Below are 27444 nucleotides of genomic sequence, written 5' to 3'. Positions count from 1 at the left end.
GAATATGGTACAGAGCTATGAAGATATTTTCGAAGGGAAGAATGTTGGTGATGAGTAATGATCCCCTGGAATCACAGATTGGGGAATCTGCACATTGTTCTTTCTGTGTGACCAGACAGCCTAGTTTATGTTCTACTAAGATATGTGGCAGGGGCTTTTAAAGGACACAGAAGTAACGAAGGGAAGGCAGGTAACTACAGGCTGATTTTTAGGGATGCTGAGCACTCCCAGCTCCCATGGACTTCAGTTGGAGTTGTGGGCAGCCAGCGTCTTTGCAGATCAGGCCCCAAATGTCAGCACAGGAGATTTTACACTAAGATCCCTCTCAAACTTAGGACACTAACCCATATGCCACGCCTCGGGAAAAACAAGACAGAGCCAAGAGAAGGCTTCCAAAGGAGATATTTAATTTCTGAACTCATCAGTTACAGACACTGGCATCACTTAATCTAAAAGGTGACAGGTCCTTTATTCAGAACATATATACTCTGCATGGCTGGCCTGCAGGAGAGAGACAGCCAGCAGAACAGCTGCACACAGGGCATAACTGGGCTAACTTTAACAGAAGAGTTTCATTCCCACATGTGCAAAGAGGGTGATGCATGGTTAGCTCTGCTGTCAGAGGGACTCAGTGTTACCAGCAGCAGATCAAGGCCTGGCCTCCGGTTTGCCACTGTGGTGCTCAGGTGGCGTGTATTTCCCTTCCTTTATCAGCTGCTTCTTCTGCGCCACAATTGTCTTCAGACGCATTATCTGCCAAAGACAAATGAGTTAAGGACTAAAGATTGGTCCTGCTTTGAGCCGGGGGTTGGACTAGATGATCTCCTGAGGTCCCTTCCAACCCTGATAGTCTGTGATTCTATGATTTTGTAGCAGGAAAAGAGGCCACTAGAGAAGCAGCGGGAACAGTGAAGCTTACTTCAAAGCCTCGCGGGTCAGGACCCTGGCACAAATGCACTAGGACATTCTAGTTTTAAAGTAAAAACAGTATTACCACATCCCCTCCCAAGAGGGTATAATTGTAATGAGAATCTATATAACAACGTGTGCACTGCTCCCCTGGATGGAATGAAAAACGTGAACAACTAAATATAGTCGTGTATCCCAACAGTGGCTGCATCATCACACACATGCATGAACATTTCATGGGTTACAGATTTCCGCTTTCCTTTCCACTGTCATTTGTAACCACTCCCAGGAAAACTTTAAACGAGAATTTGTTTCCTTATCAATGTTATTTCCCCCCCCTCCCCCATCAGCCTTGTTATTATGGATGAAGAGCTGCATATAGCTTTTTAGGAGCACTGAGGGGTTTTTTATTATAAAAAAAGAAAAACAAATAAAAACATTACAAACAAGTAAATAAAGTGGGCCACAGTATGGGGGATATTTGAGTAACCCAGTATATTTTGTGTTGCAATGAAAACTGCATCCAAACAGACTTCTCCATGAAGGGAGTCACTAATGTGCCTAAGTACAAGGCACCATGCACACACTTGCAACCACTAGAGAAAGTCTTGCCTTTACACCGTAACCCTTCAGGACAAGGATCATCTTTTCTATGTTTGTACAGCACCTAGCAAAAATGGGGCTCCAGTCCCAACTGGGGTCTTTCAGCTACCATATGATAAACATTTATTACTAAGAATCATAGGGTTTGAGTTAAGATACAACTTTCATAGAAACCACAGGGTAAATTCAGAGTTGAGAGTTCACCCCACAGCCTTTAACCTCTTTTGTTATTTGCTTACAATGCTCTGAATAAGTAATAACACTAAACTTCCTTCCACCTTACTACTTCTCTTGAAGTCCCTTTCTGCCCTGTGTCCTCAATAACTTGTCAGGGATGGCCCCGTTACACATAAGCTGCCCTTGTAAACGTATCTGTCACTGTTTTGCCATAAGACAAGACAGAATTAACCTTATCTAAGCAGCTTCAGCGTTGTAATGGCTCATGTTCGTAAACCATTTTGAAAATGTACAGTGCTATATAACCACTGAATATCCTTCTAGGGAAACTATTTTTTATCACATATGCTCAGTTACCTGTTACTAACTGATGTGTGTATCAGCTTAATGGGCAACGTTTTTGTTTATAACAACTCCACGGTACAAGCACATTGCGACTACAGTAGGATTAGAGACCTTGGAGTCAGGAAACAGTACGACAAACTGGGAAATATAACTCAGAATGGCCTATCCGATATCCCTAATTACTAGAGTCCTTGGCATCCTTTTAAGAAGACAGGTCTACCCATCAAAGATCCCAAATCCATGTTTTCCTTATTGAATCATGGATTATTGCATGGGGGAGCAGGAAGCCGGGTGAATCACAGCTCAAGTTCTTGGAAAGTAGACAGCATGCTGCAATGTCCCACAAGCTTTGTAGCTCAGTTAGCCAAGGCAGGAATGTCACCTGACATACTGGGTTTCCTGCTGAGCTGACCAATCTGTTGCCTCAGTGAAAGAGAACTGAAGAGAGCATTTTTTTGAGTGATCTGGTTTATAAATAAACACAAACACTGTCAAAGTTTGAAGAGTTCCATGTCTGAATTTAACTACAAGGTTATTTGCTCAGACTTTACAATGTACTCAACTCAACAATAACCAGTCACTGACTAGAAACAAAATCTCCAAGAAAAAAACAAAGTTTTGAGAGTCAGACATAGGACTAATCCACTGATGATATTCTGCCCTGCTGTCTCTACAGAATACTAAATTTCTCACTGCATGCTAACCATGCATTTCTACGGCCGAATTCTGCTCTCAGGCTCCCACTGAAGTCACCAGGAATCTCAGACGTTTATCTGGAGGTAGAAGTTGGGCCCTAGGGGTTAGTGACAGGTGTATGGTTATTGTTTTTTGTACTGGACTGAAAATTTTGCATAGCCCTTATTATTTACCCCAGTGTTCACACTGTGTGTAATATACATTCCCTCGACCTCATTCCCTCCCCCGCCCATATCTAGGTCATATCTTCTTACCGTTTTGTGCCTATTAATACATTCTTGGAAGTCTTCATATTCTGGTCTGCATTCCTTGCGTGCACGAATCTGCCCAATGTCACTGGCACACTCAATCCATTCCTTCTCAAAGGCATGGCACAGAGCTGCCCGTTTGTAGGGCTGCTCTGAGCTTTGATGCAGCATCCATTTGTCCACATTGATTCCCAGCTGATCTTGCAGATTCCAAAATGGCATGGCTGAGCAGGAAGTGAGGAGAGAGATAAAGTAGAGTGGTTATAAGACTAGTCTAGAGATTTAGCTCAGTAAAACAGAAGCATATGAAAGCAGGTATTTCAATCAATGCTTTTCAGTGCACAATTTAATACTTTTCCCAAGTGATTCATTTAAGTTTTATTTTCACAAAAACAGAAGCAAGAGTTAAACATTCATCCAACATATATTATCTATTTTTTGCGGGAAGGCAGGTAGAGATAATATAAGCTAACCTCTTTAGCATATGAACAGAGAGGAAAATGTTCTGGAATCATTTTTTAAAACTACAAAAATGTCCTCTCAATGGCATTTCTATGGATGGCTCCTGTTGTACACAAGGTTCATTCATAATAAAATGCATTGATAAAATAGTATTTCACACCAGATTCAGTTAAAGTTATACACGGACCTGCTTTTATTTATTTTTATATATATATATATATATATATATATATATACACACACACACACACACACACGTACTCAGACATTTTTTTATATACAAACCTTTTGATTGTATGATCTTGGAGGTTATTATTCACAAGCCCTTGTAAATCTCTTCATTCTCCTTGTCTCTGATCTCCCACCTAGTGTAGGCAGGCCAGAGGGCAACTGCACTCAAAAGCGTTGGATGTGAGTTAAACATACTTTATGATTGCATTTTTGCAATAGATCTCCATGAATTTTCAACACCTTTTTTATATGTGACATGTAGGATGTTGGTACCTTCCTCTGTTTGCATTTCTCTGCATGTTCTTAGGTTTGCCTGATCTTTAACAATTGTGACACTGTACAGTGTGGCTCTGGTCTGTAAGATAAGCCCTGTGTTCTTACTCACTTTTTTTCTCAGGCTAAGTTTCCACTGAAGTCACAGGGAATTTAACCCAATAATGATTGCTGTATTTGGCCTCAAGTGTGCATTCTATGTCTATTTACACTATTGGCTATTAAGGGAACAGACTATACTATATAAATTCTAAATTGTACAATTGTACTGTTAATAACTTTTACAACCATCTACCATAGAGTTAAACACAGCCTTAGTTACAACAACATGCACGGTGGCAATAAGCTTGCTAGTGAAATGTTTCATGATTGAAATATTGTTAACAGTCTTGAGAAAGAATCAAGGCAGAGCTATTGGTGACCAATGTTTTAGCCCCAAAGTCAGTGAGGAATTGTTTACTGGATTTATTACCAGTGCCAACACAACACCCCCTGTATTTTTCTGCAGCAACTGATGCCTCAAATAAAAGGAAAAGAAAGATGTTTCTAATGTGCTTGGGATACTTTATCACATCAAATGGTATTCAATGCAACTTGCTTGATTTTTATGAAGATAATGATGAATCTGCAAGTGGCATTCATCACGCTATAAAGAACTGCCTGGAGAAACACCAGCTTAACGTTAATTGTATTACTGCATACTTTGCTGATAATACACCAAGTTGTGTTTGCCATAATTCATAGATGCATCAGTTATGTGCTGAAAATGACTGCACTCTGAAGGCAAACTGCCTTGCATACACAACCCATGATACCTGCAAACATGCTAGTGGTCCGCTGTCAGTTATTGTAGAAATGATTGTGTTGGAAGATTTACAACCACATTGTTGTGCCTGCACCGTGCAGAGAAGGTTTTTTCTGAGTTTACTGAAATTGAATGGAAAGAAGTACTCGAGACATGTGAGTAGAAGATAGCTATTCCTTAACCCAGCAGCTGACCACCTTTTGAGAAACTGGCCTGTAATTAAAGCCTGCTTCAAGTCATTAGCTGATGCTTGCCCAGTAACTTTAAATAAAGTTTTCACTGAAGATGGCGTGTATACCTGCATTGTGGAAATTTACAGGTGTTCTCCCCCTGCCCCCAAGTGTGGCTTGTATCGACAATCTTGTGAGGAAATTAGAAGAATCAAAGCTCTGCATTACTGATGTGTACACAGAGACGTACCATTTTAAGATTTTTTTTTTAAGATTCCACACCAAACTGATGGAAAAACACAACCAGAACAAAAGGTGAACATAAAGCAATACTTCATTAAGTTTTATGACCCTATGTTTTTGTATATTGATAACTAGTTTGATTTCTCTTCAGACAGTGTAATGATGAACCTAAAGCCTATTGAGCAATATGAGAAGCTTAGCTTCTCAGACCTTAAGACTGTAATGGAAGCACTCAAAAAGAAGGAAATCATAAACACATATCAGCTGTATAAGTTTGCACCCAGCTGAGATGTGATTGAAATATCAAGACATCACATTTCCAAACCTGTCAACAAAAAGTGGGTATGTTTCAGAAGCATGGAAACAAAACCTGAAAAACCTTGTTCCCAGTTGTGTCTTTTGTACTTACTGTACCAGAGATGCCCTTATAGACATAATATTATTCCTTAATGGGAAATAAATGATTTGACGAACAGAACAGATGCAACGTAGATTTAATTAAAATGGAACTCAATATATGGATAAACTTCCAGTTATCCTTCAAAGATTTCTTCATCTCTGAAGAACAGGATCAGGAGTTGCTGAGTGCTGCAAAAAGCAGCAAGAAATACCACTAGCGAATACAGGCGAGTACTGCTAATTATTAGTAATAGTAACAACCAGAAAGCTACAACCAACTCTAGTTTCACAGGTTGCCTTGCCTGAAAAAGAACCAACATCTCTCCACAATGGGTGGGGGTGAAGGAGGAGACTAAGAAAATTGTTTGGGGCACCCCCTCCCACACACTCCCGGGGGGCGGGGCCGGGAGCTGGGGCAACCCCCCCGGGGGGCGGGGCCAGGAGCTGGGGCAACCCCCCCGGGGGGCGGGGCCGGGAGCTGGGGCAACCCCCCCGGGGGGCGGGGCCGGGAGCTGGGGCAACCCCCCCGGGGGGCGGGGCCGGGAGCTGGGGCAACCCCCCCGGGGGGCGGGGCCAGGAGCTGGGGCAACCCCCCCGGGGGGCGGGGCCAGGAGCTGGGGCAACCCCCCCGGGGGGCGGGGCCAGGAGCTGGGGCAACCCCCCCGGGGGGCGGGGCCAGGAGCTGGGGCAACCCCCCCGGGGGGCGGGGCCAGGAGCTGGGGCAACCCCCCCGGGGGGCGGGGCCAGGAGCTGGGGCAACCCCCCCGGGGGGCGGGGCCAGGAGCTGGGGCAACCCCCCCGGGGGGCGGGGCCAGGAGCTGGGGCAACCCCCCCGGGGGGCGGGGCCAGGAGCTGGGGCAACCCCCCCGGGGGGCGGGGCCAGGAGCTGGGGCAACCCCCCCCCCCCACACTCCCGGGGGGCGGGACGAAGCACAGGTGGGGGTTGGGGCAACTCCCCCCTCCACATACACCCCCGGCGGCAGAAACACAGGGCGGGGCGGGAGCGTGGGGCGGGCCTGCAGCCCCACAGACACCCACCCCGCGGCTGCGCGGGGGGTGGGGAGGGAGAGCCGGAGTCTGACCGCCCAGCTCATTGGGCCCGGCCCCCCACAACCCGGCGAGCAGGGGAGGGGCTCCCCAGAACCAGAGGCCGGGCCCGACACCCCGGAACAGACCCACCCCCCATTGCAACCCAGGAGCTTCACCTGCGACCCGCCGCCGTCGTCCTTTCGGGGCTTTTACGACGCTCGCTGCCGTCAACCGCGCCCTTCGCACGCCACCCGCGCTGTGCTTTACAGCTCGCAGTCACCTCACGGGGGAGGAATCATAGAGAAATAAAGAGAGAGCGTCTCTTGCGACCTGGCGGGGAACCAGTCGTCTCCCCAGTACACCTCCAGCGCCACCTGCAGGCTGGGTGGTGACAGTGCCCCTGTGTCCCCTGCAGACTGGAGGGCTGACATCCCTAGGGCCTCCTGCAGACTAGAGGGATGACAGTCCCCTGGTGTCCCCTGCCAGCTGGAGGAGTCATGCATTACCCACACCCTCCAGCCCTCTGTGTCTTTGTGGGGTGTCATATTTCTTCTCCCACAACCCCCATATCTCACTGGTCGGCACCAAGTTACAGTGCAACATGACTGTGGTCTGAGAGACTCATAACCAGTCACCGAACCATGGGGCTCCCACCAGTCATGCCGGCTCACTTGTGATTCAGAGTTATATGCATGACCCGTTCCAAATGGGCCTGAAACACCTCTGGCCCTAGTACTCTCAGGCACAGAGCAGGAGATAGTGTCCTGGGTTCTCATGCACCAAAGGGGACTGGTATCCAGCAGTCAGAGCAGCAGGGAGTGGGAATCAGAACTCCCGGTTTCTACTGCCTGATCTGGGAAATGCATAGATCGACTGGAATAGGGGGTGGGAACGGATGGGTTCTCTTCCTGGTTCTGCTGCTCGCTTTCTCTGTGACCTTGGAGGAGTCTCACTAATCTCTATTTCTCATCAGTAAAATGGAGATAATTTTCTTTCTTCACAGGCATGTTGAGAAGGTTAATGAGGGTTCGAGAAGCACTTTGTGTTGCTCAGCTGGAAGGAGGTAGAGCAGCATTAGGTGTTATTGTACAGATATGTGTGTGTTGAAGGGATAGTCTTGGGGATTGGCTTTTTTTTTTTCCATTAGGGTTTCCCAAGGGCCAGTAGACAGACACTTGTTAGCAGTTGAAGAACCACCACCTATCAATCCATCAATTATCAGAGATGGGATGATGTAACGATTCCTTAGACCTTGGATCCTTCCTGAAATGATATAAGTGTATCCAGAAAATATCTAGCTCCCAACTCACTGCTTTCTGTTCCCAACCTCTGCATCCCTAGTGGCTTTATTCCAGACCTCTGGGCACAGAGTAGCCCATTGTCAGTCTGTGTTAGTTTTGTTGAACGTGACAGTTCTTACCAATGTTCAAAGCCCTGGTAATTGTCAGTTTAGGGTTGATCTCATTTCTGTTTGATACTCCTGGATCCCCTTTTGAGAGCAGTGATTAATTCCCAGAAAGATCCGGCACGTCGATTAATCATTATTGCTTAAACATAAAAACAGCCAGTGGAATGTTGTAGTCACTGTTTAGCAAGGCATCAGCATTGATCTCCAATTTAAACCATGTAGGAGTTTCCTGTTTTGAGACCCAAACGGGGCTCTCCCATCCCTCAAGCCATGTGGGCTTGGGGAAGAAAGATTCCAGAACAAACCAACTCCAGAGCCCAGAGCAACTCTCAAGTCAGCCAAAGCAGACACAGAAGCAGCCGCAGTGGGTCCTACAGCATGGAGGGAGTAATAGGGAAAGACAGAGCTCAGCCAGGGCTAACGCTCCATGCCAGGTGCACCCCAACACAAAGCTATGCAGGGGTGACTCCCACCTTCTAGAGGTACTTAGGCCATTGTAGTACCCCTCCAACACACCAAGCCCTCTGTGGGGAAGAAAAATTGCAGGAAGGAGCTAATCCTACCCCCAGAGACCTGCAACTGTCAACATGGCAGGAGCAAACCTAGAAGCAGGATCAGCAGCAAGGATTCTGCTGATGTGACCAGGCTGCTTTCTACAGTTTTGACTCTGGAGAGTTCTCTCTCATGTGCTGATTACCTGTTTGCTCCAGCCCCCTCCCTCAGTCCAACCCTCACTTCAGCTTCAGTCCACCTGCCCTGAGCATGCTGCCCAGCATACCACCCTCCTTTGTGCTATTCCCCTTCTCTCTCTTCATCTAAACACCACTACCACCTGTCATTCTGCTAATGTGTTACAGCCCTTTTCCACAGCTTTGTCTGTCATATCAGCATTTCAGAGCAGTGACTGTCTATTACTCTATTTGTCCAGCACCTAGCACCTTGGGGCCCTGCTTTCCATAACCCCTTAAGCACAGCCATCATCAAAATAATAATAAATACTAAACCTAGTTTTAATGCAGAAGTGAGTTTCCCTGCAACTATGGTGGATTCCAGATGGTAGGATTCTACCTGCTAGCAGGTCCCTTAAAAACGGACTTGTTCCTGTTGCTGATCCAGGAGACTTACGGTCTGCTGCAAAGGACCTCACCCACTCTTGATTTGTATCGTGTGGAAATGCTGACTCTACAGCGGAGAGATCTTATTTCATTAGTTTAATAAAAAGAGATAGTCAGTGGCCCAGTCTCCAGCCTTGAAGGGACCTGATCCTGCAGTGGCCACGGTAGTAGCACTGGAATGAACGGATCAGTGCGTATGTGTCACCACTGCCCACTGTTGGTGGGACTCTGAACTGCACCATTCTCAGTCGGATGTCCAACACTATTAGCAGCTGATTGAGAGTCCCCCTTAGCTCAAGTGCTAGGAATTTGTGCTTTTAGAACAGGGGATTTGATTTCGATGCCTACTGTTGCACAGAAATTCCAAGTAGACATGATATGTGGTTCCATGACAATTAGGCGTTTGCCACATATTTGTCCCAAAAATCAAACCTTGCATAGTACGTTGTTTTGTTACAGTGTTGGATATCTACAAGACAGCTCTCCCTATTCTTGTATTCAGCAGGACTACTCATGTACTTAAAAGAGTTCCAGAATAGGGACTTAGAAAGGCATTACTGCTGCCAGTTTCATGGCATTGGCAGTTCCTGTCCTGATTATAACAAGCAAAAATCAAGTGTAAGTCCCAACCGGGCCATGAAGTCTATGGTCTGGATTTTCAGAACAGTACAGCATCCAGCTGCTCCCGTCCAGTTAGGTGCCCAACTGGCAGCAAAAGCTCTTTTAAAAATCTGTCTCTGTGAGACACACAGACAGTCGGTGGACCACGATGGATCAACTGTTGATTTTAATCACTAATTGTTACCCCTTTAGTTACTTCCTCTGCCCCTGAAAGAAAAAAAAGCTTGTTCTCATTGGTTTGATAGCTCACCTTGCCTGGCTCAAGCAAAGCTGGCTCAGTGCTGTTTTTTTTTAAACATTTCTTCATTAAAGGTTTAAAACCAGAAGTGGGTATAGGCTACGACCATTAAATAGAACAATATACTGAGCAAAAACCAGTCGGAGAACACTTCAATCTCTTTGGTCACTCGATTACAGACCTAAAAGTGGCCATTCTTCAACAAAAAAACTTCAAAACCAGACTCCAACAAGAGACTGCTGAATTGGAATTAATTTGCAAACTAGATACAATTTAGGCTTGAATAAAGACTGGGAGTGGATGGGTCATTACACAAAGTAAAACTATTTCCCCATGTTTATTCCCCCCCGCCCCCGCTGTTTCTCAGACGTTCTTTCAACTGCTGGAAATGGCCCACCCTGATTATCACTACAAAAGGTCCCCCCACCCCCGTCTCCTGCTGGTAATAGCTCACCTTACCTGATCACTCTCATTACAGTGTGTATGGTAACGCCCATTGTTTCATGTTCTCTGTGTATATAAATCTCCCCGCTGTATTTTCCACTGAATGCATCCGATGAAGTGAGCTGTAGCTCACAAAAGCTTATGCTCAAATAAATATGTTAGTCTCTAAGGTGCCACAAGTCCTCCTTTTCTTTTTGCGGATACAGACTAACATGGCTGCTACTCTGAAACCTACACTGGGCATGCATTTGATCTGGCCTATCCTATGATCTACCAGTAGATGGTGCCAGAGCAGTTTAAAAGGCCCTGCCTCTCTCCCTGGGAGCCTGGATTGGATGCACAGCACTACAATTTGCTCCCTCTGTAGCTTGTATGTGTCTTGATGACACTGTCATTGCCCTGGTCTACACTAGGACTTTAGGTCGAATTTAGCAGCGTTAAATCGATGTAAACCTGCACCCGTCCACACGATGAAGCCCTTCTTTTCGACTTAAAGGGCTCTTAAAATCGATTTCCTTACTCCACCCCTGACAAGTGGATTAGCGCTTAAATTAGCCTTGCTGGGTCGAATTTGGGGTACTGTGGACACAATTTGATGGTATTGGCCTCCGGGAGCTATCCCAGAGTGCTCCATTGTGACCGCTCTGACAGCACTCTCAACTCAGATGCACTGGCCAGGTAGACAGGAAAAGAACCGTGAACTTTTGAATCTCATTTCCTGTTTGGCCAGCATGGCAAGCTGCAGGTGACCATGCAGAGCTCATCAGCAGAGGTGACCATGATGGAGTCCCAGAATCGCAAAAGAGCTCCAGCATGGACTAAACGGGAGGTACGGGATCTGATCGCTGTATGGGGAGAGGAATCCATGCTATCAGAACTCCGTTCCAGTTTTCGAAATGCCAAAACCTTAGTCAAAATCTCCCAGGGCATGAAGGACAGAGGCCATAACAGGGACCCAAAGCAATGCCACGTGAAACTTAAGGAGCTGAGGCAAGCCTACCAGAAAACCAGACAGGTGAACAGGCGCTCCGGGTCAGAGCCCCAAATATGCCGCTTCTATGGTGAGCTGCATGCCATTTTAGGGGGTTCAGCCACCACTACCCCAGCCGTGTTGTTTGACTCCTTCAATGGAGATGGAGGCAACACAGAAGCAGGTTTTGGGGATGAAGAAGATGATGATAAGGTTGTAGATAGCTCACAGCAAGCAAGCAGAGAAACCAGTTTTCCCGACAGCCAGGAACTGTTCCTCACCCTGGACCTGGAGCCAGTACTCCCCAAACCCACCCAAGGCTGCCTCCTGGACCCGGCAGGTGGAGAAGGGACGTCCGGTGAGTGTACCTTTTAAAATACTATACATGGTTTAAAAGCAAGCATGTGAAAGGATTAATTTGCCCTGGCATTCGCGGCTCTCGTGGATGTACTCCCAAATCCTTTGCAAAAGCCTCTGGGGAGGGCAGCATTATTGCGTCCTTCATGGTAGGACACTTTACCACTCCAGGCCAGTAGCACGTACTCGGGAATCATTGTACAACAAAGCATTGCAATGTATGTTTGCTGGTGTTCAAACAACATCCGTTCTTTATCTCTCTGTGTTATCCTCAGGAGAGTGAGATATAATTCATGGTCACCTGGTTGAAATAGAGTGCTTTTCTTCAGGGGACACTCAGAGGTGCCCGTTCCTGCTGGGCTGTTAGCCTGTGCTGAACAGAAATGTTCCCCCGCTGTTAGCCACGGGGAGGGTTGAGGGGGTAGCCACGCGGTGGGGGGAGGCAAAATGCGACCTTGTAACGAAAGCACATATGCTATGTATGTAATGTTAACAGCAAGGTTTACCCTGAAAGAGTGTAGCCATTGTTTTATAAAATGTGTCTTTTTAAATACCACTGTCCCTTTTTTTTTCCTCCACCAGCTGCATGTGTTTCAAAGATCACAGGATCTTCTCCTTCCCAGAGGCTAGTGAAGATTAGAAAGAAAAAAAAAACGCACTTGTGATGAAATGTTCTCTGAGCTCATGCTGTCCTCCCAAACTGACAGAGCACAGACGAATGCGTGGAGGCAAATAATGTCAGAGTGCAGGAAAGCACAAAATGACCGGGAGGAGAGGTGGCGGGCTGAAGAGAGGGCTGAAGCTCAAATGTGGCGGCAGCATGATGAGAGGAGGCAGGATTCAATGCTGAGGCTGCTGGAGGATCAAACCAATATGTTCCAGTGTATGGGTGAGCTGCAGCAAAGGCAGCTGGAGCACAGACCGCCGCTACAGCCCCTGGGTAACCAACCACCCTCCTCCCCAACTTCCATAGGCTCCTCACCCAGATGCCCAAGAATGCGGTGGGGGGGCCTCCGGCCAACCAGCCACTCCACCACAGAGGATTGCCCAAAAAACAGAAGGCTGGCATTCAATAAATTTTAAAGTTGTAAACTTTTAAAGTGCTGTGTGGCATTTTCCTTCCCTCCTCCATCACCCCTCCTGGGCTACCTTGGTAGTCATCCCCCTATTTGTGTGATGAATGAATAAAGAATGCATGAATGTGAAGCAACAATGACTTTATTGCCTCTGCAAGCGGTGATCAAAGGGAGGAGGGTAGGGTGGTTAGCTTACATGGAAGTAGAGTGAACCAAGGGGCGGGGGGTTTCATCAAGGAGAAACAAACAGAATTTTCACACTGTAGCCTGTCCAGTCGTGAAACTGGTTTTCAAAGCTTCTCTGATGCGTACCATGCCCTCCTGTGCTCTTCTAACCGCCCTGGTGTCTGGCTGCGCCTAACCAGCAGCCAGGCGATTTGCCTCAACCTCCCAGCCCGCCATAAACATCTCCCCCTTACTCTCACAGATATTGTGGAGCGCACAGCAAGCAGTAATAACAGTGGGAATATTGGTTTCGCTGAGGTCTAAGCGAGTCAGTAAACTGCGCCAGCGCGCCTTTAAACGTCCAAATGCACATTCTACCACCATTCTGCACTTGCTCAGCCTGTAGTTGAACAGCTCCTGACTACTGTCCAGGCTGCCTGTGTACGGCTTCATGAGCCATGGCATTAAGGGGTAGGCTGGGTCCCCAAGGATACATATAGGCATTTCAACATCCCCAACAGTTATTTTCTGGTCTGGGAATAAAGTCCCTTCCTGCAGTTTTTGAAACAGACCAGAGTTCCTGAAGATGCGAGCGTCATGTACCTTTCCCGGCCATCCCACGTTGATGTTGGTGAAACGTCCCTTGTGATCCACCAGAGCTTGCAGCACTATTGAAAAGTACCCCTTGCGGTTTATGTACTCGCCGGCTTGGTGCTCCAGTGCCAAGATAGGGATATGGGTTCCGTCTATGGCCCCACCACAGTTAGGGAATCCCATTGCAGCAAAGCCATCCACTATGACCTGCACATTTCCCAGGGTCACTACCCTAGATATCAGCAGATCTTTGATTGCGTGGGCTACTTGCATCACAGCAGCCCCCACAGTAGATTTGCCCACTCCAAATTGATTCCCAACTGACCGGTAGCAGTCTGGTGTTGCAAGTTTCCACAGGGCTATCGCCACTCGCTTCTCAACTGTGAGGGCTGCTCTCATCTTGGTATTCATGCGCTTCAGGGCAAGGGAAAGCAAGTCACAAAGCTCCATGAAAGTGCCCTTACACATGCGAAAGTTTTGCAGCCACTGGGAATCGTCCCAGACCTGCAACACTATGCGGTCCCACAAGTCTGTGCTTGTTTCCCCGAGCCCAGAATTGGCGTTCCACCGCATGAACCTGCCCCATTAGCATCATGTTGCATGCATTGGCAGGGCCCATGCTTTCAGAGAAATCTGTGTCCATGTCCTGATCACTCACGTGACCACGCTGATGTCGCCTACTCGCCTGGTATCGCTCTGCCAGGTTCTGGTGCTGCATACCCTAACCTTCTATATACTGCTGGATAATGCATGTGGTGTTTAATGTGCTCCTAATTGCCAAAGTGAGCTGAGCGGCCTCCATGCTTGCCTTGGTATGGCGTCCGCACAGAAAAAAGGCGTGGAACGATTGTCTGCTGTTGCTCTGATGGAGGGAGGGGCGACTGACGACATGGCTTACAGGGTTGGCTTACAGGGAATTAAAATCAACAAAGAGGGTGGCTTTACATCAAGGAGTATTTCAGGCAGGACTTCACGGAGGGTTCCAATAAGAAATGGTGCACCTAAGTAATTGTTCTTATTGGAACAAGCAGGTTGGTCTGGCCTCTGATTGATACATGGCTAGATTTACCTCACTGCACCTTCTCTGTGGGTGACTGCAGCGTGACCTAGAGGAATGAGTCCCCTAGACGGGGGGCAGGATGGGGAGGGGGAGCAAATGAGTACAAAACAAATCTGATCTATTTCTTGTTTTGATCCACTCCATCTATCTTGTACATCTTTGGCTGGCAGCAGACGGTGCAGAAGGACTGCAAGCCATCCACATCTCATGGCTGCTCGGCAGAAGATGGTACAGTACGACCGCTAGCAGTCCGTATCACCTGCCTGCTCACCATAAGATGGTTCAATAGGACTGACTGCAGGACTAAAGAGAATGACCTGGTCAAGTCACTTCTAATGTAGTCATAGAATCATAGAATCATAGAATATCAGGGTTGGAAGGGACCCCAGAAGGTCATCTAGTCCAACCCCCTGCTCGAAGCAGGACCAATTCCCAGTTAAATCATCCTAGCCAGGGCTTTGTCAAGCCTGACCTTAAAAACCTCTGAGGAAGGAGATTCTACCACCTCCCTAGGTAACGCATTCCAGTGTTTCACCACCCTCTTAGTGAAAAAGTTTTTCCTAATATCCAATCTAAACCTCCCCCACTGCAACTTGAGTGTCCCTGCACCCATGTCTGCCCAAGCGCTCCTGGCCGATGTGGCCAGGAGCACCTCGGACACAACGATGACGGCTACCAGTCCTATTGTACCGTCTGCTGCCACAAGGCAATGGGTTGCTGCTGCTGTGTAGCAATGCAGTACCACATCTGCCAGCACCCAGGAGACATACGGTGACGGTTACCTGAGCGGGCTCCATGCTTGCCGTGGTATGACGTCTGTACAGGTAACTCAAGAAAAAAGGCACGAAATGATTGTCTGCTGTTGCTTTCACGGAGGGAGGGAGGGAACGGGGGCCTGACGATATGTACCCAGAACCACCCGCGACAATGTTTTAGCCCCATCAGGCATTGGGATCTCAACCCAGAATTCCAATGGGCAGCGGAGACTGCGGGAACTGTGGGATAGCTACCCACAGTGCAATGCTCCGGCAGTCGACTCTAGCCTCGGTACTGTGGAAGCACTCCGCTGAGTTAATACACTTAGAGTATTTTCTGTGGGGACACACACACTCGAATATGTAAAACCGATTTCTAAAAAACCGACTTCTATAAAGTCGACCTAATTTCGTAGTGTAGACATACCCTTAGAGACCAGCTGTGCTCTGCAAATCTCCCCTTGGCAGGAAGGGGATGAAAATCCACCTGCTTATTTATAAAAAAAATACAATTTATTAGGATAACTTACAAAAATAATGTAAACCCAATCGGCATATAAACACCCACAAACCGAATGCTCTGCCCTTTGCTATGGCACACAGCAGGCAACACAACACAGGCAGGAGGAACAGGATTTATGTTGCATACTTAAAAAAAACCACACCTGAATGTAAAACAGGTCCTACTTCAGGGCAGAAATCTGAGAGGGCATGAGAAGTGGACACAAGAGTCCCCTTGGTTAAGGATCTGCCCCCGCCATGACTGGTGCTGCTCACGTGATTCTAGCTGGAGTGAAGACAGGGGTAATGCACAAGGTATCTGTGATTTCCCAGCCACAGGAGAGAGGAGCACACAGGCTCTCTCTCTCCTCTTCTTCTGGTTGTGGCAGCTTCCCCTGTAGCAGCCGGACAGCTTCCCTGTAAGCAAGAAAAAACAAACAAACCTTTCTCTCTAGCCCAGTTTTACACCCATCCCCAGAGAACAGGGAGTTCTGTTCTCACTCATCTCCCCATTACGCCACCCAGACTTCTGTAGGGCGATCCCAGGCTGAGGTCTGGCAGTAGGCCAAAGACAAGCTGGTTCATGTCTAGATGGGGTTTGGACACTTAGAGTGAAATCCTAGCTATATGGAAGTCAATGGAAGTTTTGCTTTGGGCCAGGATTTAACCCTAAACTTCCAGATGCTGCTGATTCCAGAAGTGGCACTTTTTCTTCAAAGCCCAGACCAACCCCACAGTCTGGCTCCCAAGGGCAGTCAGTCATGAGCTCTGATTCTCACCCCTCCTTTCCCTGGATGAGTTACAGGAAGTCTCTTACCAGGCTCTTACCGGGACATGGCGTAGTTGATCTGTGGCTGCCGGTGTCCATTAAAAGAGGACGAGGCTGCTATGGTGTAGGCACCCATGTTCTCAAACGTCAGCCAGTCACCAACTTGCAGTTCTGGTAGCTCCAAGCCATCTGCAATGCAGTCCGGCCCATCACAAGAAGGACCCCAGAGGCTGCTGCTGAACAAGGGGTGATCTGGGCCGTGTTTCTGCAGTGGGGGTGGGGCGTAAAGGAGATGGACATCACAGGAGACCAAGCTCGTAAATCTAATAATCGGACCAAAGGTCAGATCCTCAACTGGCGTAAATCAACACTTCTCCACTAACTGCAATGCAGCCACACTCATTTACAATGGAGCCATGTGGATTTATACCAGCCGAAGATCTGGTCCTAAAACTGGAGTAACTCCATGGAAAACCAATCCAAATTGACCAGACTAGCCATCGACTACTGGAGGCCCAAAATGTAGGCTGCAAAAAGTGAGTTTTATGGAAAAAATATTAGCAGAAATGTTCATATTTTAACGACCTTAAGGAAAAAAAAGAGAGGGGAGAAAGAGCAGTTTGTGTGGATTTTAATCAACCCAGACATTGCAGCACCAGTACACAGGAAGTGGAAAGTTCGAGGGAGTGAAGGAACAGAAATGGAACGCCGTCTGTCTGGACTGTCTCCCCGAGCTAAAGGCAAGAATTAACTCTGTCAATGGCAACAGCTTTGTTTTAATGGTATATTCCAGTTTGATCATCTCCGCTATTAGTCACATCTCTTAAAGCTATATTTGTCACTTGTGTCTGTCCCTTTAATCCTTTCCTGAACACTCCTTGTGAGCAAACAGACACTGGGTGCGCCTACACTGCGGTCAGAGGTGTGACTGCAGCCCACGTAGAAATATCCAAATTAACCTGGATCTAGCTGGCTGTACAGGCCCACCTAGGACCCTGGGTACTCACGGTGCTGCCGGGGTTTCACTGCTATTGTTATTGCAGCTAGCTCACATATGTCTACAGGTGCCGGAGTCACAGTGTAGACATGCCCGCTGTATGCATGGTTTTACCCAGTGCTGCTAGTTAGCAAGTGGCTGACCCATGGGCCACATTCAGGTCTTGCTACAGCCCAGCTGCGATTCTGAAATCCCTGCAACTGGCTCTGAAGCTTTAAAAACCTCAGTTTTTGCTCTACGATGCCTGGTTGATCAGAGAAGGCACTCACTGGCATTTTGGAGCCAACATGTAGAGCCCTGCAAATCCGCGGGTATCCACTTTATATCAGCGGACCATTTCTGCCGATGGCTGTGGATGCGGATACAAATTTTGTATCTGCGCAGGGCTCTGATGGTAAGAGCCGGGCAGGCAGCTGCGAGGAACTGCAGCATGGATCCTCCGCCTGCCCTGGGTGGGGGGCCGGGGCACTGGGCATGGGGCTGCCACAGCTCCCCACAGCTGCCAGCACGGCTCTCTCTGACCCGGCCACGATAAAAGCCGGGCTGGCAGCTGTGGGGAGCCGCGATGGACCCTCCACCTGCCCTGGGCCGGGAGCCCAAGCAGCCCCCAGGCAGCTCCACAGGTCTCCCCACTCCCCTTGGCAAGGCCAGCATGGAGCCCAGCCGAGAGCCATGGGGAACCACAGCAGATCCTGCACCTGCCCGCGGCGCAGAGCGGGGAAAGAGGGGAGCTGAGAGCAGCCCCTGGCCGTGTCCCCGCCCTCCAGGATCCCCACCCGGCTCCCCACAGCTGCCCGGGGCTCTCTCTGAGCGGGCTCCGGCAGGGGAATGCCTCGGAGCCTCAGCCCGCCCCCAGTGTAGAGCCCTGCAAATCCGCAGACAGATGCGGATATCTGCAGATAAGTTTTGTGGATAGCAGATCAGATGTGGATACACATCTGTGTATCCATGCAGGGCTCTCCCAACATGAAAACTTGTTAACGACGCTTCAGAATGGGTGTCAAGGATTCAACAGTGTATTAAAAAGAACCATGGGTCGGTACAGGAAGTTACAGGAATTTGAAATCTGCCCAGGGTCCGTTGCACTGCTGCGGCCAATGCCAAGCTATCAATGGTCTGATACTCTGGGGGCTGATCTCTGGTGTCCAATCACTTGGAGGAGGGCAAAAGCCTTTGAAGGGCTCGTTTGTGATGAAACTGGAGTTAGAAACCTTAGCCCAACGTCCTCCTGCGGGAAACACCACTGATTTCCACGGAGTCACACCCGGGATGAGTTGAACACATTCTGCCTTGCCTACACCGTCCTCTGTATCACAAACAGGCTGAGCTCAGATGTGGAGCGGGATAGATGTGGGAGGGAGGAAGGGAGGCTAGAGCCATGCTGGGCACCTGGGGAGGCAGGGAGCATCACTCTGACAGCGTCTAAGGGCTTGGCTACCCTTCCAGATGTAGAGCGCTCGGAGTTAAACCGGCCTTCGCAGAGCGCAGCAGGGAAAACGCGGCCGTGCGTTTACACTGTCAGCTGCAAGCGCACCGGCGTGGCCACAGAGAGCAGAGAGCGCCATGGTAGCTATCCCAGTGCGCAAGTGGCTGCAATGTGCTTTTCAAACTGGGGGTGGGGTGGAGTGTGACAGGGAGTGTGTTGCGTGTGTACGTGGGGGGAGAGAATGTGTTTTGCGGGGGCTGAGAGCATGTCAGCATGCTGTTTTGTAAATTCAGACAGCAACAGACCCACCCACCGCCGCCCCCTCCCCCCCACACACACTCACAGCCTTCCACACTAATGGCTGCTTTGTCCCGGAGCAGATTAGCAGCCGGCTGTCAGAAATGGAGCTTTGAAAGGGGATATCCGCATGCCTGCAGCCGATTTCAAAGCAATGACAAGAGTGGCCACTTGACTTCAGGGGATTACGGGACGTTTCCGGAGGCAAGTCACAGCACAGTAATGCAACCCCTCGTTCACACTGACGCCCGGGGGTTTCAGCCGGGGTGCAGCAAGCGTTCTGCTTCTCGTGGAGGTGGATTGCCAGGAGCGCTCCAGCTGCAGAGTCCCGGCACTCTATGTGCCTTGCCAGCATGGACGCGTCAGGAGTTAGGGCTCCCGGAGCTGCTTTAATGCGCTCTGACTTGTAAGTGTAGCTAACCCTTAAGTCGCTCTCTAGTGAAGACAGGCTACTAGGGAGACACTGCAGGGAGTTACAGCCAAAGGCTCTCAAAGAGCTCGGATACTCAGTGTGGGGGAAAGAAACCCCAGAGACTGAGCATGGGAACAGAGCGTCCCGGAGGAAAGGCACGAGGTGCAGCTGGGGAGAATCCCAGAAGTGGATCAGACCCTCCACTGAGGGCTGAGTTATTTTGGTCTATTGTGTCCCTCTTCCTCCAGGTGGAAGGGACACTTACCTTGTGCAGGATGGGGCTGGGGCAGGTGTGATTGAAGAAAATGCAGCTGAAGGATCCATAGATGCCATCGTTAATGTAATACAGGATGCTCTTCTTGCTGCCAGACTCTTCATCTGGGAGATGGGGATAGAGCAGGGAAGGCAGATTCAGCAAAGGGTCAATTCACGTGTCAAGCTTAATACTTTGAGCTCCTGGGACTGGACAAAGATGCCCCATTTGAGGGGACTTCGTCAGCCTGACGTGGCTTTTGAGGAGTGACCAGATACTGACCCGGCTGAGGGCCACACAGAAAATGAGAACTGAGGCCTGAATCAACTGCCATCCATTTTTCCTGCAGTCACTACTGCCGTCCAATATCAAAACAGGTCCACTTTGGACTAGTAGGATCTGAACTACTGAGCAGTTGTATGCTGGTTGGCTCTCAGCTCTCATCTTTCCTAGCAAAAGGTGTTTGGCCCGCAGTTCAGTTACCCATCACAGCAACCTGCTGCCTCCCCGGGGGCTCAGCACTGCAGGAAGATGCATCATTCCACCTGCTCAACCTACCGTCTGAGCCAGGCGGATCCAAGGGAACCTCCTGCTTGTCAACAACATTGACAGCCAAGGTAAAGGCAGAAGCTACATAGTATCGTCCTGGTTTGGCGATGATCTCCACCCCACAGCCTTCTGGGAAATACAAGTCCAAGGCAGAGTTGATCATGGCTGCCATCTGATTGGTAGAAAGGGGGTGGGGTGGAAGAAACCACAAACATTGTGGTTGGTTATTCCAACATTTATTAGTTAACCACCCTTTCAAAATAAAGGCCAGAGATTCAAGCCCAGCTGAGATACCAGCTAGGACTCCCTCCCAGCTGCCTTCTCTGCCTAAAGAGAACACAAACGGTAATCTTTATACCTCTTCAAACCGGACTTTAGAATTTTCAGTGCCAGGGAATCCACCTCCAATGTCTAATAAGTGCATCTTGTAGCCCAGCTCTGCACCCATTTCAAACACCAGCCGAGCATCTGCTATGGACCGAGAGAAGGCTTGCAGGTCGGGGCAGTCACTGCCAACATGAAAACTAAGGGGGAAGAATCCTTAATTTAGTCTGGGTTAAGCCCCATCATCCAGCCTCCTCTAATGCCAGAGCGTTGAGAGCAGACTTGGGAAAACAGTGCAAAATGTTATTCACAAATAATCATTCTATAGGAGAGTTATGCTCTTTCCACACACCGAGAGAGAGACTTACAGTCAGAATAACCTTTCAGACTAAAGAAAAGCAAATATAAACCTTCCAGTGGAGAGCACAGTGTGTGATTTCTCCTAGAACTCTCTGCAGACTAAGTGACTCCAGCAAGGCCCTTAAATATCTAGGCTGGGAATTTCAAAGAAGTTAAGTCTCTATTTGCAATGACTTTCAACAGGAGCTGAGCCTCTAACTCCCCTAGGATCCTTTGAAAAAATATCAGCCTTAAAGGTGCAATACATAGAAAGAAAAGGCATATATTACAGAGATTCACTCTTGTGATAAATTTAACTAATTTTGATCACACCCATGACCTTCTTGTGTTTAATCGTAATAATTTAGCTTGAAACCTTTTTAGTTGTGAAACCAAAACCCTCAAGTGCAAATTTTTAGTTTTACACCCAAATATGCAATGCAAAATTTGCTTGGTTATTGGTTAGTTCCCCAACTCACCCGATCAAGGAACAGAAACAATACCACGTGACTTGGAGAACCAACCAACAGCGTGAATGTCCAACACTTGCAATTTGCAAACAATCAGTAAGCGGAAATCCTTGTCTGAAGAAATTAGGGGAGAGTGTCATAATTAACGTGGAATTCTGCCATCTGTTCATGGGCTATTGGTGACAAGAAATAGAGGAGAAATCCCACCAGTGAATGCACTAGGATTGATTTGCCCAGGTTTGGTGATCAGACAGACCCTCCCAGATCCATGAAGTTCAGTGCAAGTAAAGGTTTCAGAGTAGCAGCCGTGTTAGTCTGTATTCGCAAAAAGAAAAGGAGGACTTGTGGCACCTTAGAGACTAACCAATTTATTTGAGCATAGCTTTCGTGAGCTACAGCTCACTTCATCGGATGCATACTGTGGAAAATACAGAAGATGTTTTTATACACACAGACCATGAAAAAATGGGTGTTTATCACTACAAAAGGTTTTCTCCCCCCACCCCACTCTCCTGCTGGTAACAGCTTATCTAAAGTGATCACTCTCCTTACAAGAGAACCTTTTGTAGTGATAAACACCCATTTTTTCATGGTCTGTGTGTATAAAAACATCTTCTGTATTTTCCACAGTATGCATCCGATGAAGTGAGCTGTACCTCACGAAAGCTTATGCTCAAATAAATTGGTTAGTCTCTAAGGTGCCACAAGTACTCCTTTTAGTGCAGGTAAAGTTAGGGTTCAGGGGCTGTGCTTATGTCAGTTTAGGGAGAATCAGGCTTCACGGTATGAGGATGCCACCCTGTACCTGATGCCAACAATCTCCACATTCATCTCCTTTGCAGTTTCTAGTAGGTGTCTGCAGGACTTGAGGGTGGCACCAAATTTCACGCTCAGACAGGCAGAGGATCTGGGGTTGTTGGTGGCGATGCACAGAACCATCCTGTGGAATGAAGTTACACCAGGTCGGTGTCCCAGCTCTTCATCTCCCACTCCCCAATTACCATGCAGGCCAAGGTATGCGATTTCTCCAACTCTTTACTGAAGCCAGCCCTAGTACATGGAACATGAACATGCTATGAAAATACATAAAGGTCCTGCCCATAACAAACATCACGTTCACCCTCTAGAGAAGATTGAGAGACTAACCTTTGGTCCATCTGTTTCCAGCCTCAATAGCCTCCTTCTTCCATACCCAGAGAGTTTATATACAAACCTGGCATGTGGATGGCTCCTTGCCACTTTCCCGAGCTCTACTTCATTGTCGAAGGCCATCAGCTGCACCCCGTGGCTGGCTGCGTATTTGATCTGCGAGATCTGTTTGCAGGGGTTAGTGTAGATAATCTTGTCAGGTGGGACCCCAATGCTCTGAACTAATGCAATCTCCGTCTGCAACAAGATAGAAAAAGCATTATTAGCAGGGTGTATGGATCAGCCCCTGGGGAACTCAGTGTTGTGGGATACAAATTGTTATGAAATCAAGGGCTCCAGGCCTGGGACATTCTAATGCACGTTGTGGGTTCACCAAGGGTAACTCACCAGGATTCAGGCCTGGGATTCTCCTAGGAACCAGACACAGATGAAGAAAGTGGGTTTGCCCACAGGGCTCACGGTGGACTGTGTGTCTGGAGCGAGAGATAGCAGTAACACATCACTAGAAACACAAGACCAAGGAAGGTAGGTCTGTAAAGGCAGGAGGCAAGCTGGATGGACCAGATTACCCCAAGATATGTAATAAAAACACTGCCACCTAGCCCTCATCCATTAGGCCAAAATCCTTCACATGGTGTTAGGAGGAAGAAACGAGCATCTCTCCCCCTGCTAGTTGTTTATAGCGCATTCAGGCTGCGTGGAACTCTGTTCATTGTCATGGCCTCTCGGGCTTTGTTGTTTTCCCTTAGGCTTTGTTCTTAAGACATATAAATACATGCCACCTTGGCAACCTGTTCCTCTGAATCACAAAGAAATAAATAGCCTTGCTTTGATCCACCCAAAAAACCCGTTAATGAGACAAGAGGGAGCTTCTGACTCAGCCTTGAACCCACATAAGAGTGGGCTGTGGCAGCATGTCCCAGAAAAAACCAACACACTTAGGACATGCCTCATTACAGATGGATTCTGTTGCCCAGGAGACATGTAAAACAAGGAAAGAATTTGGAACACCCAACTGCGGGAAGCAGACTTTCCAGGATGCACTATTACTGTTTTGCTGGAAGGGGGAGACTCCCTCCAATGTAAATGCAGCATGGGAAGCTCCAGACTAAGTTTAGGACTCTGCAATCTGCACTAAGCTTGTTTAACATTTGTGCTGCCATACCGTGCCTTGGCTGGTTCCCTCACCATCTTCCAGGGTACAGATCTAGCCACCGCACCCCAGGGACATTGGGGCCCAGAGTTGTTGTTCTTTCCCCTTGTTCCTACCTTGCTAGCACAGTCAAATCCTGCCCCCAGCTCAGCCAGCGTCCGCACCACTCCTTTGCTGCTGTTGCACTTAACAGCGTAGAAAGGTTTGACGTGGGGCAAGGCCTTCAGGAAGTGCAGGTGTTTCTTCACTACGTCCCCCAGGTCTGCCACAAAAAAGGCCCCTTTGTCGCTCTAGAGGGAAGAGACTGGAGTCAGCAAACAGTGGTCTCAGCGCCCCTCCCTCCCGCAAGGAAGGAGCGTTGCAGAGTCTTCATGGAGCAGCAAAGGCACCAGACTCAAAACTGAGAGCCTGATTCTCCACTCACCCCACAGTGATGCCAGTGGAGTTACTCCTGATTTACACCCGCATAAAGAAGGGGCGAATCAGGCCCTAAATGTCCAATGATCAAGGTCCCTCCAATTTGGGGGCTTGCTAAGACTCAATCTTTCTGGTACTGAAATCAGTGAAGTCTGCAAATGATGCCCAACAGCCAAGTCTTGCAACTGACGGCCACTGGTGCACACCCCGCCCAGCTGATGTACGCGCCATCTGCATCGAGACACCAGCAGAATGCCCAGTGTGACAAAGAACTCCACGCTCACAGCTGCTTCAACACGCCCAGCGCAGGGGTAGGCTCTGCTGCGCGTGGGGCAACTACATGACACAAAGGGGTGTAGCTTGAGGGCAGTTAGTGGTAACCTGCGATTGACGGATACCAGCACAAAGCCTCAATTAGGAATTCAATATGGTCTTCTCAGAGCTGCAGCAAGATTCGGGTGGGACTCAGTCCACCACTGGTGAGAACGGGCAGGAGCACACCCCTGAGGTGTGCCACACACACGCACAATCAAATCAGCTCTTTTAATTTGAAGAGAAGCAAAGGGCTAAGAATGAAGCCCAGGAAAGAGCCCTACAAAGCATGAGAGGGGGAAAGTGGAACCGATGAGATATTTTTAGACAAAAAGAGATTTTTAGAAATGTGATTTTCCTTTGTTTCTTTTCCCCTAGTCCACTGGCAAATAACTATCTGTTCCCCAGATCAGACCATTATCAAGCCCAGCAGGCAAGAAAACCCTTAAAACACTAACAGTTGGAATATGACCTTCTTCCATACCATACACTGATATTCGAATTAGGTCAAAAATAGGACGAGAAATTCCACAGAAGTGCTGGCAAATTCAAAAGCGTTTTCCATCCTGTTATATAACTATCTAGCAACAATGTCACCATGGTCATTTTTAAGTGGGAGCATTTTCATTAAGGTGCATTTTAGTGGGGGAATCACCCAAACCTGGGCCTGATTCTTAATGACACAAAGGCCCTTTGACACCACTGTGGCAATGCAGCGAGGGGTGTAAATTATGTTTATATCCACTTTAAAGCCCCCTCACACTTCCAGCGTGGTATAAAGAGGCTTCAGTGTAACTGAGAATTCAAGCCCTGGTCTCTGCAATGCAAGTCTCCTGTCCCCAACAATACAAAGATTCCACTGCCCAGTTCCCTCCACTCTGGCCCTAAACCAGTGGTTCTCAACCTATTTACCACTGCGGGCCGCATATGCAACTCTCTGTGTATTACGTGGGCCACATCCACACAATCTACATACTACCTGTATGGACATCAGGATGTCACATGGGCTGCAACTGTGTGCTGACTGGGCCACAAACGGCCCCAAACCAACTAAGATAGGCAAGCCCAATGTATGCACACAAGCACATATGGCTAACTTATAGGCACATGCAAATCAGGTGTTTGTATGTGCATATGTCCAGTTAAGTATCTAGCCAGCCATTCCCACAGATGTGCACACACAAAAATTGAAAACAAAATTCTGCCCCCGCTTCACTGTCCAGAAGAAGTTAAGTGTTGTGAGATGCTGAGAAGTTGCACTAAAGCATCTCAAATCCTTATGCGTCAGAGGAGAGTGACAGTTAAATAGCCCCCCTACAGTTAGATGCCACATGACATCGGGGCCAGTGGATGGGAAGGAAGGGCCCATAGAAGCTAAGTGCCCCTTACCGTCTGGGAGACCTCCATGAGGAGATTTTCAAGGAGGTCTCTGGTGGTGAAGCCCTCCTCCACCATCATAAAGTCTGATTCGTCCAAGTACCCACTCATCGTCCAGATCTAGGAGAATTGCTAGTTCTAAAGCCTCCTTCAGTAGAAGTAGTTTCTAAGTATGCAACACACTGTAAAGAAGGAGGAAGAGTGTTAGTGGGGTTTCTGGGTCCACCCCCAGAGACCATCCCCATCCGGCACTTTCTCTAAGGCCTGGTCTACACACAAACTTGTACTGCTGTAACTAAAGGTGTAATTTTATACCGATTCAGTTAACCACTGAAACTTTGTATGCGGACGCGCCTCGACAAAGCTGAGCAAGTAACAGATTTTTTTTTTTTTTTTTTAGTTCATTGGCACTTTCAAAAAGTTGAAGAATCATTTTGGGTCAAAAACATTTCATTTGGAATTTGAAAATTTTTAAAATGTTTGATTTTTTTTTTTTAAAGTTAGAGGAGATTTTGAAACAAAAAATTTCAAACCAAACAATTCTAAACATTTTGGTTTTTTAGAATGTTTTTTAAAACCAAAACAATTCATTGAAATTGACAAAGTCATGAAACATTTCACTTTTGCTGGACCTGTATTTTTCATCCCCACCCAAATATTTTGTGCAAAAAATTTCACCCAACTGTACTCCTCTATGGCACTAAACTGGGTTTATATCACTTTAGCTTGTGCCAGTAACTTTACAGGTGCGAGCTAAACTAATATAACCAGATTTAAACAGATATACAAGTCCACACACAAAAGCTGCATTGGGTTGAATTAAACTGATTTAAGTTAAATTTAAGTTGTGTGTTTGAACAAGCCCGGAGTCCTGTCTCATAGCACAGACTCTTTGATGACTTATTACAGCAGTGACTCGGCTAATTAAGATTGCCCCGTGTTCTCAGTTTCTTATAAAATTTCACATTTCAAGCTGAAATTAACAGTTTCGTCTCTGCTGGGAAATTATTTTTTTGGGGGGTGGGAGAGGAGTTTGAGTAAAATTAGTTAAGCTATTTGGAGTCGGATACACACACCCTTACCACTCCCCATGTTCCCCATCAAATTGAAAACAAAAAGAAGCTGGAAGATTTGCTTTTAAAAGACGGCTCTAGTGGCAGAACAATATTGTGTTTGTAGCACAATGTGGTCTTGGCCCATGGCTAGAGCTTCTAGGTGCTTGTGCAATACAAATAAATAATAATTGGGAAGAAACTATAAATCTGCCGGGAAATAACCCACACTGAGGAGCTGTGCCATTGAGTGA

The 27444-nt window shown here is 47.8% G+C and overlaps 2 protein-coding genes across 8 annotated transcripts in view; both read right to left on the bottom strand.

Annotated features, from left to right (window-relative positions):
• Positions 1-385: 385 nt before the first annotated feature.
• The window catches only part of NDUFS5 (NADH:ubiquinone oxidoreductase subunit S5), a 93131-nt gene continuing 66072 nt past the window's right edge, over positions 386-27444 (bottom strand). Inside the window, exons 1-3 of one of the 2 annotated variants that reach the window (XM_073318006.1) lie at positions 6767-6875; positions 2985-3202; positions 386-753 (exon numbers count right to left, since the gene is read on the bottom strand). In XM_073318006.1, the coding sequence (XP_073174107.1) occupies positions 649-753; positions 2985-3200 (321 nt within the window). In that variant the 5' untranslated portion in view covers positions 3201-3202; positions 6767-6875 and the 3' untranslated portion in view covers positions 386-648. Of the gene's footprint in view, positions 754-2984; positions 3206-6766; positions 6876-27444 lie in introns of those variants that run through there. The other variant, XM_073318007.1, reaches the window with a different exon arrangement.
• Positions 15865-27444, bottom strand: part of AZIN2 (antizyme inhibitor 2) — a 23449-nt gene continuing 11869 nt past the window's right edge. For 3 of the 6 annotated variants that reach the window (XM_073318042.1, XM_073318044.1, XM_073318043.1), the window contains 9 exons: positions 26151-26320; positions 24149-24322; positions 22944-23116; positions 22536-22670; positions 20956-21121; positions 20607-20769; positions 20061-20173; positions 16723-16928; positions 15865-16311 (listed from right to left, as the gene is read on the bottom strand). In XM_073318042.1, the coding sequence (XP_073174143.1) occupies positions 16167-16311; positions 16723-16928; positions 20061-20173; positions 20607-20769; positions 20956-21121; positions 22536-22670; positions 22944-23116; positions 24149-24322; positions 26151-26249 (1374 nt within the window). In that variant the 5' untranslated portion in view covers positions 26250-26320 and the 3' untranslated portion in view covers positions 15865-16166. Of the gene's footprint in view, positions 16312-16711; positions 16987-20060; positions 20174-20606; positions 20770-20955; positions 21122-22535; positions 22671-22943; positions 23117-24148; positions 24323-26150; positions 26321-27444 lie in introns of those variants that run through there. The other 3 variants (XM_073318045.1, XM_073318046.1, XM_073318048.1) reach the window with 3 other exon arrangements.

The sequence above is a fragment of the Lepidochelys kempii genome, chromosome 19 (assembly GCF_965140265.1).
Source record: "Lepidochelys kempii isolate rLepKem1 chromosome 19, rLepKem1.hap2, whole genome shotgun sequence".
Classification (NCBI taxonomy): Eukaryota; Metazoa; Chordata; order Testudines; family Cheloniidae; genus Lepidochelys; species Lepidochelys kempii.
The sequence above is the reverse complement of the archived record's forward strand: the minus strand, read 5'-3'. Positions and strand labels throughout refer to the sequence as shown.